General features: G+C 40.0%; 1 protein-coding gene across 2 annotated transcripts in view; it reads right to left on the reverse strand.

The window, feature by feature from the left end:
* The window catches only part of ERCC6L2 (ERCC excision repair 6 like 2), a 49,509-nt gene that overhangs the window by 25,492 nt on the left and 7,982 nt on the right, over positions 1-16,035 (reverse strand). For both annotated transcript variants that reach the window (XM_090132468.1, XM_031608203.2), the window contains 7 exons: positions 14,607-14,768; positions 14,043-14,250; positions 12,500-12,640; positions 10,876-10,989; positions 9,578-9,697; positions 1,781-1,852; positions 590-735 (listed from right to left, as the gene is read on the reverse strand). In XM_090132468.1, coding sequence (XP_089988594.1) covers positions 590-735; positions 1,781-1,852; positions 9,578-9,697; positions 10,876-10,989; positions 12,500-12,640; positions 14,043-14,250; positions 14,607-14,695 — 890 coding nt within the window. In that variant the 5' untranslated portion in view covers positions 14,696-14,768. The remainder of the gene's footprint in view (positions 1-589; positions 736-1,780; positions 1,853-9,577; positions 9,698-10,875; positions 10,990-12,499; positions 12,641-14,042; positions 14,251-14,606; positions 14,769-16,035) is intronic.

Here is a 16,035-nt window from a genome sequence, read left to right on the forward strand (position 1 = left end):
TTTTTTTTCTTCCTTCTTCTTTTCCTTTAATTAAACTATCCTCACCTCAAACAGTTGCTTGGTTTCTTTTTGCTGGCATTTTTTTTTCATCTAATTAAACTACCTTTATGTTAACTTGTGATCCCTTTTTTTTTTTTTCCCTGTGTTATCTTCACCCCATTCTTGTGAAGGAGGAGGAGTGAGAGAATGGTGTAGTGGAGTTCAGCTAACTTTCAATTTGAAGCCACCACACATTCATACTCACTCATTCTACAAGTACTGTACAATAAAGTGAGACTGTCTACAATAAAGTTAGTCTTTCAGTGTTTTCTAACTCCCACAGAAATGGAAATTTGGAACTGTGATTCGGATGATATGCTTGTTTCAGATCTTAACCAGCAGAAAGCATGGAAAGGGTAGAAGTCTCTAGAAATTTGAAATGCCTCAGTTCACAGTAGTGGGTTCATGTTTGCCTGCAAACAAGAAAACAATTCACCCTCTCAAAGAAGTAATCCGCCATAAGATGATGAAGTAAAATGAAGAGCACCCAATTTTCTCTGTAACAGAAAGGCAGAGGGAAACACAAAGATTACATGTTAAGTTTTCTTACATTGTAGATACAAGACATATGTTAATTTCTTGAACTCTGTTGAACTCTCTTACGATCCTGATCCTATCTTCTGATTTTGTATTTCCATCAAGTCTTCGGAAATCTAGCCCAGATGCAATACAGTATTGCTCCAGTACATCCAGCAACTGGGTGGAAAAAAAGAAATCAAGTACTTACTGGTGTATTTTCAATTAAATGTAGTAATTTGAGGCATGTTTCTTAAATGTATTTTCTAATAAATAAAGAACTAAAAGAAGAGCAAATCTTCTCCATTTCAGTATCAACATCCTTGACTCTCTATTGTTGTGATTTTATAGCACTCTAAGGTGATTAACAGTGGTCTGCCATGGTCTCATTCCCTAGCCCTGATTGCTCACCCTACCTCTAAGTGATGCTGAATCAGTTCACCTAAATAAGTTGATAGCAACTTAAAACAATTTCTTAACATGTTAGCAAGTTAAAGTGACTTAAGTATAGTAAACAAGCAGCAGAGCCAACACACAGAAACTGACTGGTATGCAAAGCAAGAGTTCATAAGGATGGAGTAAAAGAAACAAGTAACCAGCAGTCAGACTAGTCCTGAATACTGAACTACAGCTTAAATCATCTACATACTGCAATCTTCCTTTAAGCCACAAAATGATTCAGAATTGTCATTCACAGTATTCTAATAATTTTTTAAACAGTACTATCATTTAGCTAAAGAAATCTATGTTACAGGTTGTTTCACTTCAGGAAACACACTATTCCACAAAAGAAAATCTCAGAGCATTTCTCCTATTAAACAGCATTAAAGCTTGAACAAACTGATATGGCACTTTAGTCTCAAGGCTGATATTTAAAGAAAATGTTACTGCTTTGCAGTGCTAATGTAACAGCTGTATACTTTTGTCATAAACTGCAGTGACACTGCTCTAAGTGAAGATGCATCACGTGAATTTGGTATGAGCCATATATACTTAAGTACTAAAACAACTATAAAAAGCTCTACAGAGGGAAGCAGAGCATTACATCTGTTTTACTACTACTATTTTCATTATGAGATAACATAAGGTTTCAACATGCTTCTGGAGTAATGCACACTTTTCTTCCCATCATCATTTCCCATAGCACAGAAAGGAAACATGACTGACAGCTGCTTACTCAGAACTTACTGCTGTGGTCAACTGAGAAAAGCCATAAGGAACTCACCTTCGTGGAAAAGGAGAAGAGAAGAACTTTATCCTTTTTTTTTCGGAAGTGATTTAAAAGTTGCTGAAGGACCTGTGAATGAACCACAGAATGCAAATGAAGACATTTCATCTACAAGTCATCTCATGCACAGTCACCTATTTCTACAACATTTAAACAAGACACATTAGCTAACTATTTGCAAAGCCAAACAGAGGTGTAACATAATGATTTTTTTTTAAATTAACAAATATTTAAGATAACAGAGTTGATGCATGTATTCATTTTTCAGTAGTCTCCACTGAAATCCCACTGTAATGGAGTAGCCCCTAACAAACTCACAAACTGTTTCTATCAGTGGACAGACCGCAACAAAATGCTGTTTATGCCAAGCCACACCAGAATCAGAGAATCACAGAATAGTAAAAGCTGGAAGGAATACCTAGAGATCCAGTCCAACCCCCCGGCCAAAGCAGCGTCCCTAGACTAGGTTCCACATGTTAGTGACCAGGCAGGTCTTGAAAGTCCCAAGAGAAGGAGAATCCACGACCTCTCTGGGCAGTCTGTTCCAGTGCTCCATCACCCTTACCATGAAGAAGTGCTTATTTCTGCAGAACATCCTATGCCTCTGTTTATGGCCGTTTCCCCTTGTTTTATCTCCATGTACCACTAAATGGACACATGGCCTCATTCTTTTGTCTCCCACACCTTAGGTCGCATGATCACATTCTCTCTCACAGACCGAGGTCACTCAGCCTTTCCCCATAAGAAGAGGTGCCCCAGACCCTTTATCATCTTTGTGGCTCTCTGCTGGACTCTTTCCAGGAGACCCCTGTCTTTCTTCATAGAATGGCCTCGGTTGTAAAGGACCACAATAAACATTGATTTTCAAGCCCCCTGCTATGTGCAGCGTCGCCAATCACTACACCAGGCTGCACGAACCCACATCCAGCCTGGCCTTGAATGCCTCCACAGATGGGACATCCAGAATTCCTACACTGTTCCAGTGCAGTACTACCCTCTGTGTGAAAAACTTCCTCCTAATATCTAAATCTCCTAAACCTCCCCTCTCATAGTTTAAAACCATTTCTCCTTGTCCTATCACTATCCATCCTCATAAACAGTTGTACTCCCTCCTGTTTATGTGCTCCCTTCAAGTATCGGAAGGCCACAATGAGGTCTCCCTGGAACCTTCTCTTCTCCAAGTTAAACAAGCCCAGTTCTTTCAACCTTTCTTCACAGGAGAGGTGCTCCAGTCCTGTGATCATCTTAGTGGCCCTCCTCCAGACAAGGAGCTCTACATCTTTCTTGTTCCAAGAGTTCTACGTCTTTCTTGTGCTGGGGACCCCAGGCCTGGACACAGTACTCCAGATGGGGCCTCAAAAGAGCTGAGTAAACTGCTCCACGGTCACAGAACCCAAAGTTCCTGTGGTGGCACTAGCCTTTCAGCCATTTAATCAAGCCTGTATTTTCCCAGCCCACTCTGTATCTCTCACCACTCCCAAACGGGAGATATAAAAATACCAATCGTACTCCCACTCCCTCAACCAACCATCCTTAAACCCCTGAAACCTCTTGATAGTTCACAGGCTTCCTTGAGTGACTTCATCAGTGCCTGTCTGAATGGGCAGTTACCAGAGAAGCAAACCAGACCCAGGTGTTTTTTGGTGACACTGCTGACCCAGCCCCTAGGGAGGCAGCTCACCTTCCCACAGGTCGGGTCGGGTCTGCAAATGGAGCCCTCTGTTCCCCTGAGAAGGCAGTCACCTACCACAATTACCCTTCCTGTCTTTCCTGGCAGAGGCAGTCTCAAGGTGTGGGGACGACTACCTCGCCCTAGGCCCTCTCTGAGGCAGATCCTCCTTCACCTCCTCTTCAATTTCCAGCTCCCCAAACCTATTGCTTAGGGGAACCTGGGGAAGCAGGGTAGGCAGGCTGGGGATGGTCCATGGCGCTCAGATGGGACTTTCTTCCAACCCTCATAATCTGTCAGGTTAACCTGACTGCAACCAGGCAGGGGATCCATCACTTTCAGGGAGTATCTCCCTTGCACCCTTTGCTTCAGCACACCAGTGAGTCACTCCACCAGTCAGTCTCCTGCTCACACTCCCAGATAGTCCTCAGTTTCTCTCCACCTCCTCCTTGATGTTCACCACCAGACTAAGCAGCTCTTCCACCTTCTCACAGCTCATGCAGGTGGAATTCCTGCCGCCCTTCCCCAACAGCAGCAGGTTCAGGCACTCCCTGCAGCCAGACACCTGAACAACCACATTTCTGGGCAGGCTGTCTGGGTCACCACAGCTTTCTTGGAGCAAGCCCGCTGTCAGGTGGAGACCATGTTTAAACTTGTGGTCTCAGAGACTGCCAGTAGGAGAGCTGGTCTCCTGCGCAAAGAGGAACAACACTTCAGGTGCAGTTCAGGTCACGAGCATTTGCATTTAACAAATGTGCACAGCTCCCCTGAAAACAGGAAGGTCTGTTTAAGTTTTATGTACTGCATCTGAGGTCAGAACTTCATGGAACTTGTCTTAAAATAATTGGTGAGACATATGCCCCTCCCTGCTCCCAGTCTCATTCTATGTCTGTGGAAACACTATACATGCTGTTTTTATAAAGAATTATTTCAAGTGGTTTGTCATTTAGAAGCCCTTTGCACTTAGAAAAAATACAGAGCCACTCCTACCTACAGTTTCACCAAAACTATAGAAATAATCAGATACAATAGTCATGAGAATTACTGCAGGCTTTAAAAATACATTTTGTTTCATATGCCTTCACTTTTTTTTTTTTTTTTTCCAAACTGCAACAGTCACTTGCCCTTGCACTTAGTACTTCATTATGGGAAAACAGTGGCCCCCAAACAAAACAGCTCACTCACTTTACTTCCATTCTCATGTATTCAATTATTTCAACTTAAAAATCTGTGCTTGAAATTCACCTTGCAATAGAAAACACACAAAAAACTCTTATTAAAAGTACATTCTGCAATCTGATTGAAAATGAGCTTATAATTCCACAAAAATAGCTGAATCTCACGTCACTTCAATCTAGTATCTATCTTCCACAATAATTAGGACATACTAGAATCATATAATCGTACACTTGTATCTTTATATTTAGATTACAGTTAGATTTTTTTCCAGACTACAGTTATAACCTGAAATTCAGAATGGCAGACCCAGGATGCCACATTGTTAATGCTACAGCTTGCAAAACACAGAGAATGACTGCACCAACAGCACACGGTAGGACACATACCAATACATCACTGTCATATTTACATTTAAGCAATTATAGCTTGACTTTTAGCAAAAAGCACTTCCCCTTGTATAACAACTTTATTCTCTTACCAAGCACAGGCAGAATGCATAGGAAAACAAAGTGTTTTAGCAAATACATTAACTTGTTTTAACTCTGGTATTTTTGCTTGCTAGCACTCTTTGCTACTATATAAAAAATTACATAAGGAAAATTTCATATGACAGTGCGGGAGTGAAGCATGCAAAAGCCACAGCAGAAATTTCTAAATAATGAAAAATTAGTTCAACCAATAAAAGATGAGCTTTGTACGCTTTCAGGACCAGTGCTTGTCAACATCTTTATCAATGACACAGATAGCAAGATCAAGTGCACCATCAGCAAGTTTGCTGATGACACTAAGCTGACTGGTGAAGTTGATACAACAGAAGAAATGCCATCTGAAAGGACCTGGAGAAGCTTAAGAAGTGGGTCCAATTGAACCAAAGTTCAACAAGATCAAGTGCTAGGTGCTGCACTTGTGTCAAAGCAAACCCTGATATGCCTCCAAGCTGGGAAGAGAACTCACTGAAGAGTAGTGTTGCCAAGAAGAATTTGAGAGTCCTGGTGTACAAAAAGCTGGACATGAACTAGAAGTGTACACTTGTGGCTTGGAAGGCAAACTGCATCCTGGGCTGTATCAAAAGGGGTGGCCAGCAGGGCAAGGGAGGTGATCATTCACCTCTGCTCTTATGAGGCTCCATCTGGTGTATCACGTCCAAGTTTGGAGCCGCCAGAACAAGAAAAATGTGGAACTTTTGGAGCGGGTCCAGAGGAGGGCCAGAAAGATGATCAAGGGGCTGGAGCACTGTTCCTATGGAGAAAGGTTGAGATTACTTTCATGCCAGGAGATGGCAGGGAGAAACCTTTGAACTGTCCTCTAGGAATCATGTGGAAACTGCTCAGAAGAGATAAAGTTACCAATGCCCCATCTGAAACCTTCTCGTATTTCCCTGGGAAGCAGTGGGGGAAAACTTCAGATTTCTTCCAGAGGTTTTGAGAGAGGGCCCATCTAGAAAAATAGTGTGTCAGAAGGCCTACCTGAACTTTTACATCAATGCATGCATCATGAGAAATAATCAGGTGGAGCTGGAATGAGTGATGTACTTAGAAAATTAGGATCTAGTTGCTAACACAGAAATGTGGTGGGATTACTCCCATAACTGGAATACCACTGCAGAGGGATATGGCCTTTTTAGAAGGATAGGCTAGGCAGGAAGGGGGGGCAGAGTTGCCCTCAACATTACGTTAAAGACTGGATGGATTGTGAGGAGCTCCCTCTGAGAAATGGTGAGAAGCGGGTTGAGAGCCTGTGGCTTAGAATTAGGGATAGAACTAAGAAAGCACATCTGGTGGTAGAGGTCTCCTGCAGGCTACCAGATCAAGAGAAACCTTCTTCCTTCAGTGCAGGAGGCATCTTGTTCACAGGCATCTGTCTTGATTTCAACCACTCAGTTATCTGCTGGGAAAACCTCGCAGCGAGCTGCAAGAGATTTAGGAATCTCCTGAGGTCCGCCGACAATAACTTTCTGGTTTGAGTACTAGACAGAAGAAGTGAAGTGCTGCTGGACCTGGTGCTCACCAATGCAGAAAAGAACATTAATGGCATTGAGATTTGAGGCAGTCTAGGCTGCAGCAACCATGCCCTAGCTGAGTTTGTGATCTCAAGGAATGTGGGCCTGGCAAAGAGTGGAATCAGGACCGTGAATTGTGGGAGAGCAGACCTCAGGCTGTTTAAGGAACTGCTGGATGAGTTCTCCTGGGAAGCTGTCCTTAGAGACAAAGGAGTGGAAAAAAGCTGGCTACTCCCTGTCCCTTAGAATAAGTGGGCAGGGGAGGCAGGAAACTGGCATGGCTTGGCAAGGACCTGCTGGTCAAACTGAGGGAAAAGTACAGATTGTACCAGCTGTGGAAACAAGGGTATGTCACCTGGGGACAATACAAGCCAAGGCGCAGATGGAACCAAACTTGGTGAGGAATGTTAAAAACAAAAAGAAGGGATTGTATAGGTACATTGGCCAGAAGAGGCACACCGAAAAGAGCATATCTCCTTTGGTAACTGAAAAAGGAGAACTGGCTACAACAGATATGGAGAAAGCTGAGGTACTAATGAGTTTTTTCATCTCGTTCTTCTCTGGCAGCCAGGATTCTTGTATTTCTCACATCTCTAACATTTACATCCCTGGGTCTCTAGGTGGGAACTGGGGGAGCAATTCCCACCCTTGCTGCAAGGGCAGAGCAATTCTAAGACTGCCTCATGAGACCAAATGTATAAAAGTCTATGGGACTGGATGACATGTATTTCATGGCTGTAAAGGAGTTGGCTGATGTGGCTGCTGAGCTGCTCTCCATCATATTTGAAAAGTCAAGGCTGTCTGTAAGAGATTATTATTTTGCATCATCATTGTCTCAAAGCTTGCTGAGGACACAGATGAACAAGTTCAGGCAAGTCCTGGGCAAGGGTTGTGAAATCCTTTGTCTGGAGAAGTTTGATGGACAAGTCTTGGGCAAGGACTGTGAAATCTTTTGTCCGAGGGTCACAGATGGACTGGGCCGGAGGCAATGAGAGAGAGAGAAGCTGCAGCTTAATAGCTGTGAAGTGGTCTTTTGTGTGGGCTTATCTCGAGGAAGATGGCCATCTCAGGAAGTACTCGAATGACTCCTGCTCAAGCGCCCAGGGATGTCACTTAGGCAGGAGAAGAAGTAGGATAAAAAGAGGAATCGAAAACCATGAGGATGGAGGGTTTTCTGCCATCAGATCCCTCGCCACGGAATTCTTGCATGCTGACGGACTCTCCTGGGCCTACTACCTGAATCCTGCTGCTGCTTCTCCTCCTGGATTGGCTCTGCGACTTCTTCCTGCTACCTGTTGCTGCCCCAGGCCTTCCACGCTGCTGCTCTCCCCCCCTGCTGCTTCTGCCTCGGACCTTCAGAACGTCGTGCAAGGGGACCGCCGCTGGATCCTGGTGGTGACTATCCCCACTTCACGGCATTCTTACTTTTTCCTAGCTTTTCTATCACCCTCCTTTCCTTCCCCGTCTCCCTAATTAGGGCTTATAATAAACTGGTTGGACTAACATATGAACCGTTGTTTCTTAATCTCACACCGGGTATGCAGATTTTAAAAGAAACTCATCTCCCTCCTATAAATTGGAGCGAGACACTGTCGGGTGAAGTCCCTGAGGAATGGAAAAAAGGAAACATCACTCTCATGTACAAGAAAGGGAGGAAGGAGGACTTGCAGAACTACAGGCTGGTGAGCCTCACCTCTGTGCCTGCGAAGTCACATAACAGATCCTCCTAGAAGACACACAAAGGATGAGCAGCAGATCTGAGGAAGCCAGGATGGCTTTATCAAGGGAAGCTCATGCCTGACCAGTCTTGTGGCCTATGATGGAGTGTTGACACTGGTGAACAGAGAGAAGGTGAGCAGTGTCATCTACCTGGCCTTGTGCAAGGCCTCTGACATGGTCCCCCACAACATCCTTATCTCTAAATTGGACAGATATGGACTTGAGGGATAGACTATCTGGTGAATAAGGAATTGGTTGGAATGCCATAGACAGAAGATTGTGGTGAATGGCACCATGTCCATGTGAGGGCTGGTGACGAGCAGTTTCCTCCCAGCGATCTGTCTTGGGACTAATGTTCTTCAATATCTTCATAAGTGACACTGATGATGGGTTTGAGTGCACCCTCAGCAAGTCTGCTAATGACACTAAGCCTAATGGTGCAGCTGACATGTTAGAAGTGAGCCACCCAGAGAGACCTAGATCAAAAGGTGGGCCTGTGTCAACCTAATGACACTCAATATATTAAAGTGTGAGGTTTTGCATTTGGGTTGGAGTAATCCCAGATAAATGTACAGACTGGGAGAACTCCTTGAGAGGAGCCCTGTGGAAGAAGGACTTGAGGGCTCCAGTGAATGAAAAGCTGGATATGAGCCAGCAGCATGCATTTGCAGCCTGGAAAGCCAACAGTATCCCGAGTTGTATCAAAAGAGGGATGGCCAGAAGGGACAGGGAGGTGGTTGCCCCCCTCTATTCTGTCCCTGGAAAGCCACATCTGGAGAACGGTATCCAGGCCTGGGGGCTCCCAGGACATGAAGTCAGCGGAGTTATTGGAGTAGGTCCAGAGGAGGACCACAGAGATGATCAAAGGACTGGAGAACCTCTCCTATAAGGGCAGGTGTGGGAGCAGAGTTTGTTCAATGTGGAGAAGAGAAGGCTGAGGGCTGACCTCACTGCAGTCTTCCATCATTTAAAAGGAGATTATAAAAAGGAGGGGAATCAACTTTTTACTTGGATAGATAGTGATAGGACAAGAAGGAATTTCTCTTTTCTAGTCTTTGCAAGATGGGATCTTGATTCAGGACAGCTTATCTCTGCAGTGCTACTACCACTGTAAACAGAATGATTAAAACAAAAAACCTATTAGGCTTGCTTTTACATACATCCATATATTGCAGCAAATTTGTTACTATTAGTAATATTTATTTCTGTCTCTGAAGAATATATTTACCCTCATTTTTCCACTGTACTTTGGATCTGAAATTGTTTCAAAGGCTGCGTCTTTGCTTAACTTCATAAAATCTGGAAAACTGGAAAACACTTCATTGCAAACTCGTTTGATATGTGTTTCCTAAAAGAAAAGCAAAATTTTCAAAAGGTATTAAAAATCTGAATTACACTGGATAATATCAAACCATAAAACAAGTAATCTGCTGGAATAATTCAAATAGATTGCTTATTTATTTTTATTCAGTCAGCACAGAAACACTGGAAACACATTTTCAGTGTGTTTTGGTTTGTCTCATTTGAAAAGGAGAGAAAATTGCAATCTGGAAGAATGGATTCCAGCTACCAGATTAAGAGATGACCAAAATTTCTTCCTCTGGGCAGAGACTACAACAGAACTGGCCAGAACTGTCAGTTTCAAGAGCTGTTGGCTTGAAATTTGCATAGCCCAGCAGTTGTGTATCAGCATTCCTGTTGACCCCCTGGCATAACTGCATTTCTGGGAATCTTTTTTCTACAGTTCAACTGATATGACAAAAAACAAAAAATGGAAAAAAAATGGATTTAAACTACCCAAAAGTCAAGTAAAACTCTACTGCTAGAACTGGGTAACTCAGAACTAGAATGCAACCACACACTTTAAGTCTCCTTTTCCAGAAGAGCGGAAAATACCTCATCTGTTACCCAAGAATTACTCTGAAATGTTTTTACAGTAAAAACTGCATATACAAAACAGAAAAAAAAAAAAAACAACAACAGTAAAAACACTTGGGTATTTACAGTTTACAACCCTGAAGCCCTAGCAGTAAAACTTCCTAAAAAGCAAAATTCTTTTAATGGTTACTTGCCAGGAAAACAAGATAAATTAATATTGTTTTGGTAAAACAGGGAGAGAACATTTCTCATATTATTTAGAGAAACTCTGCTTGGAATATAAAATTCCAGAGAAAAAAAACCATTCTCTTTGTTTATTATTTATTTGCACAAAGACCTACCTCTCACTTCCCAGAAATGCAACAAAAATGGGATTATGAAAAATCACTAAAAATGACTTTCTCCTCAAGCTCTCCATTGTTAAGGCAAACCCCATTTTCAGATACTCATCAACTGAAACTAGAAATGTGTTAATATTTTTATCTATTAAATAAGGACTACATTCTCAATTACTGACCAGAAAATAATTTTGCAAAATATCTGCATTTCAGTAAGTTGAGGCTGAAAGAGAAGCCAACAGCAATTTTTATTCAAGAACTTTCATCTCATTTTCCAAACGTTCACTTTTTAAGTACTTCCAAAACTAACCTGCTGCTTGCTAGTGTTGTCTGTCTGCAGCAATGCAACATGATTTGCAACTTTCTGTAGGATTGTCAAGTAACTGAATTGCAGTGACTTGATTGTTTCACCATGGGAATTCATCTATAAAACAAAACAAAAAAACAAGCAAAACCAACAAATATCCCTAATGCTTTCAAAAACAAACTTTCCTAAAAATAAGAAATACACTAAAATACTATTTCAAGAAGATTCAGTGCATTAGGAATTCAAATAATACAAAAATGGATTCCAAATGATTTATTTCTAGCAAAAATGAGGTATGTTCTTCTTCTCAACATTATGCTTCTATTAATAGGAAGTGGCTTTTCAAACAAAAAAAACAAAAAAACCCAACTGTTTGATAAACATTTCAGACAGTATGACATATACAGAAATTGTTACAATAACCAAGAATTCCTTGGTAAGAAAAAAAGACAGTAACTTTACAATTTAAATAAATGTAAAGCCAACTAGTGCTGTTTGAACTATTCCTTAACCTACAACTGCTTACTTTACTGCAAAAAATTTGTGGACTCTCATAAACATCTCAATTAACATAATCAACTGAATAGTTAAATAGCAGTAACAGCTATTTTTCTGGTTATAGTCGATTGATTTATCAATACTGGTTTCCTTTCCCTTCTCAAGTTACTAAATTTCATGTTTAAATTTGGAGTAAGACTGTCCATAAGAGCAACACAGGTATCCACAGATCTGCATAGATTGAACAAAGCTCAACAGCATTTTTTTTCTACAAAACAATCATAAGTAAAGCTTGCAAAGAACTAATGTTAGTTTTCATGGCATATTTCAACAGGACAATAGACTGTTTTCAAATAAAGATGCATAAGACTAAGTACACTACATTACTTTGGAAACAAAAAAGAAAAGAAAAACAGTACACAAGAACCTAAACAGTTTCTTCAGAAACTGTTCTTCAGAAACAAGAAACAGAAATAAAAGAAAGAGAAAATATTTAAAAGGCATTCTGAGACTACTAAGAGATACGGAGGAAAAAAAAACAAAGCTAGATCTATCAGCATTAAAGAAGTCCAAAGAAGGAATAAATCTGCAGAGCTGTTCCTAGTGAATAACGTTCTACTTGCATTGTAAGATAGTTGTTTTTACAGCTCTCCCTCCATAAGGTAAATCAAAGCACATTTTTAGGAGCAATGAGACAATCCAAATGTAATTACAAAACTATATCTCAGACAATCTGCTGGGTCCCAGGAGGTCTCTTATTTGCAGCTACTGTACTGACCATCTAAGTTGCATGGCAATCGCATATCTGACTAGTATAAAATGTCCCAATGTAAAACCCCTTCCAACACCAACTACACGGTAGGTGTATTTAATACAACACATCTCAAATATACTGTATTAATAATGACCTTTTGTTTAGGGCATGCAAAGCAGTTATGCTCAAGTAATCCTCAAGTAATCCCCAAGTGCCTGACTTCAGCACAACACAATGTTTCTAGTCAAGATTTCAGATGCCTTAAGACCACGCAGACACTTCAAGCTGCTCCTCATCACCAAGAGCATATTGAGAAATACCTATCCCCTGCTCAAACCAGAATGTCTACAAACTTCAGACAATTAAAGTTCTTACTTTGTAACAACAATTCTTCCTTATACGGCCACTGTTGCAGCTGCAGGGTTCTCCTGCTCTTAATACTAGGCTTACATCCTCTGTCTTCAGCACAGCCTGGTATACTGCTTTCTGGAATTCTGTCAGGGAACAGTACACCATCTGGAAAAGTAAAAGTCCCAAAAATGCAGTTACATGCAGCATGAAATTAGAAACAAAAAGCACTGCACCAAAACAATACAAAAACAACAAAGCATGAAGCACTGCACATGAGGTAGAAAACAGTAATATATTTGCACAAACATTGATGGAAAGTTATACTACCCAAATTAAAAACAAAACCACCTGTACGCTGACGGAAGTATTTGGAAATTATACCCAAAATGAATGTAAACTTATTTTATCCCTTCCCAAAATTTTAGAAAAAGCATCAATATCAAGTTATAATAACCTGCTATTAGGTTTCTACAAACCTCTCAGTCGGGCTTTTGTGGAAGACTAAGAGAACGAAGGAAGAGTGACAGAAATAAACGCATAATTATAATACAGGATTCCCTCTTTTTGCCAGTTGCTTAATTTGCCCTTTCTTTTCTCTTTTTAGGCTCTAGCTGTTTGCAAGGCAGTATCACAAGCAGGACAAACAATGAGCATTGAGAATGCAATGCTCTATACGTGGCTATGGCTAAAACACTTATCCCTCCTCTCTGAGACCATGGGTGGCATCTCCATGACATCTTTAGTCTTAACCAGCAGGAGACAGATATCTGAAGATCATTCCCTAACCAAGGCCACCTACATTGCTACAGCACCATGCTGAGCTATAATAATACAGCAGTAACTTGAACATATACTCCAAGAGAATGGAAATAAAACCTGCTAGATTTACAAAGACAACTGACTAATGTTTGTGTTAATCTTCCCTTTACAAGGCAGTTTAGATGACATTATAATAATCCAAGGATGAAGAACAAATACAAAATTTTGAACACAAAAACATCTGAAAATTAATGTGTTCATCTACTTAAAAGGAAATATATCTAATAAGAATAATCAATTTTAGCTATAAAGTATTATTGATTTATATGATGTTTACAATAGCACTAAATGAAAAAGATTACAGATTAAGATAATTGTCTTTTATCTGGCAAGTTTCCCTCTACTTCCTGATTGAAAATGAGAGTTAAAAAAAGATTAAAAGCAAACTGTTCTATTTACAAAGTATCAAGCTGCAAATTCAGAAATCCTACATCAAATTTCAAGAGATTTATATACACTGAATTTGCAAAGATACATACAAAAGGGCACATAAAATATATGTATAAATCACTAGCCAAAAGTTTAGCTGACTATTTTCATGCTTAATTAACTCTATTTCAGTAAGCAATCATAGTAATTATACAACAAAGTACACAACCTTACATGCATTCTTTCTAAGGCTCTAGATTCTTCTCAATTTTTTAAGTCCAAGAGAAAATCATAAATTAGCAGAGGTATGATGAAAGAGAGAAAACAACAAAAAGAACAAAAAAGATATATTATATTTGAAGTATATGGGCGCTCTTACTCTGTCTTCTTTTTTTGGCAACTGATCACTGATAAGCACTTTTGTACGTCTCAGAAACCAGCTAGACATTTTTCTTGCTAGCTTCACCATCGCCTTACGACCTGTTGCTAGCTCTCTTTTAGTTGCAGTGTGCCTCTGGCCACGCTCCACTGGATCAGAAAATTTCTTCTTGAAATGCACTCTACTACCCAAAAGTCCTGGTACAGCCCTATGAAAAGGAAATAAAATCAGCAAATAAACAAAAAAATCACCAAAAAACCCCCACCAAAATAATAAAAACATTGGGAAGGGGTTGGTTATGAGGGAATTGCAACATCTTCAAGGCTACCTATGCTTTTCCAATGATTAAAAGCACACTATAAATTGTTTTGGCTTACAATAAATGTTTCTGGACTAGCAAGAAATTTTTACTCCCAAGTAAGTTCAGAATGACCTGCACATACTGGAGAAAACAAAGACACAATGTTGTCCAAAGTTACGCAACAGATCTTTTGGAGGGAGAGGGAGGGAAGGCATCCTTAGTAAACAAAGATAAATAAAAGGAAAAAAAAGTATTTTATTTACCAGTCCATGACACACCAAAGTTCCTTCATATTGTTTTGAAGAATGGTTCCGGTAAGGCCTATGCGAACACTGCATTTTAAGGACTTCATTGTTTGAGTTATTTGAGACTTTGGATTCTTGATTCTGTGCACTTCATCCACTATGACAGCAGACCACTCTATACTTCATAGCAAGAAAAAGAATTCTCCCTTAATTGAAATCACATATCTCATCACTTCTCATACACAAAAACTGACATCAGTCACATGTACAGCCTTGATTATTATAACGAAAAACAAGAAGTATTTATTTTTGCTTTCTTATTTTATATACATTATATACATTTTATATACACTACCCATTTTCTTGTCTGTTTAGTAAATTCAATCATAATGGCTAAACTACACAATAAAATAGATGAACTATTGTCAACTGTATCAAATATTTTCTGTGAAGAAAGCAGCTGTTCATTTCTGGACAGACACATTACCAGCACTAATTCCAATCGTAAGTAAGATTTAGAATAACAGTATAAATCTCTTAATGTGAGCTTCTAAACTGTGATTAGCACAGTTGCGTTTTGCTTTTCCTAACAATATCCATCCAGATAAAAACATGCTGAAAGCATTTCTAATGACAGTTTACTACCTGAAAGCATCACTCAATTACTTCGAGACCTGTATGATTCCAACATGGTGAAGGAATTCTAATATTTCGCGATTTTGAAACCAAAAGGATCGTAGTTAGAAGTTGAGATTGAAAGATACTTTGCAAGCAGATCAAGTACAAATTCGGTGGAAAAACGAACTGTATTCTGTGATATGAATTTTAAATAACTAAGTCCCTAGGAAGAAACAAATTTATGAGACAGCTTTATATGCATGGATATTTCAGAACAAATTCATTTCCATGCTAAGGTTACTTGCAGCAGCCATGTTTAGAAAGAAATCTCTCTCCTGATTGGGTTTCATAAATTTTAGATGACTATTTTGAAAACTGATCTTGTGACATGTATGATACCTGTTAACTACTTTCAATCAAATCTGAGTTTATGATCTTGCTAAAATCTGCTAATTATTAATGACAAATACTAAAGACCAGTTTGATGCCTACTCATCATTCTATCTAAGAAAAATGCACAGCCTTTAAGAATGTTCGATGAACACTGAATGCCTATATGGATACATGCTTGGCAGATTGAATAAAGGTAAATCCTTACACTGAAGCAAAGCATTCATTCACACATAAGTCCTGTTGCACTGACATGGGCTGTGCACATGCATTTATCTTCCAGCCACCAGATGTTTAATGTCTCCTATCTGCACTTCTTTTTCAGACGTGCACAAAGAGAGCTGGAGATCAGGCTTTTACTGGTTATGACTATTCAAAACAGTAAGACATTCTTTGAGGCTCACAACCCTTTCAAATCACCTAGCATGGGCACTGCAAG

Source organism: Phasianus colchicus, chromosome Z (genome assembly GCF_987193195.1).
Source record: "Phasianus colchicus chromosome Z, bPhaCol1.hap1.1, whole genome shotgun sequence".
In the NCBI taxonomy this organism is placed as follows: domain Eukaryota; kingdom Metazoa; phylum Chordata; class Aves; order Galliformes; family Phasianidae; genus Phasianus; species Phasianus colchicus.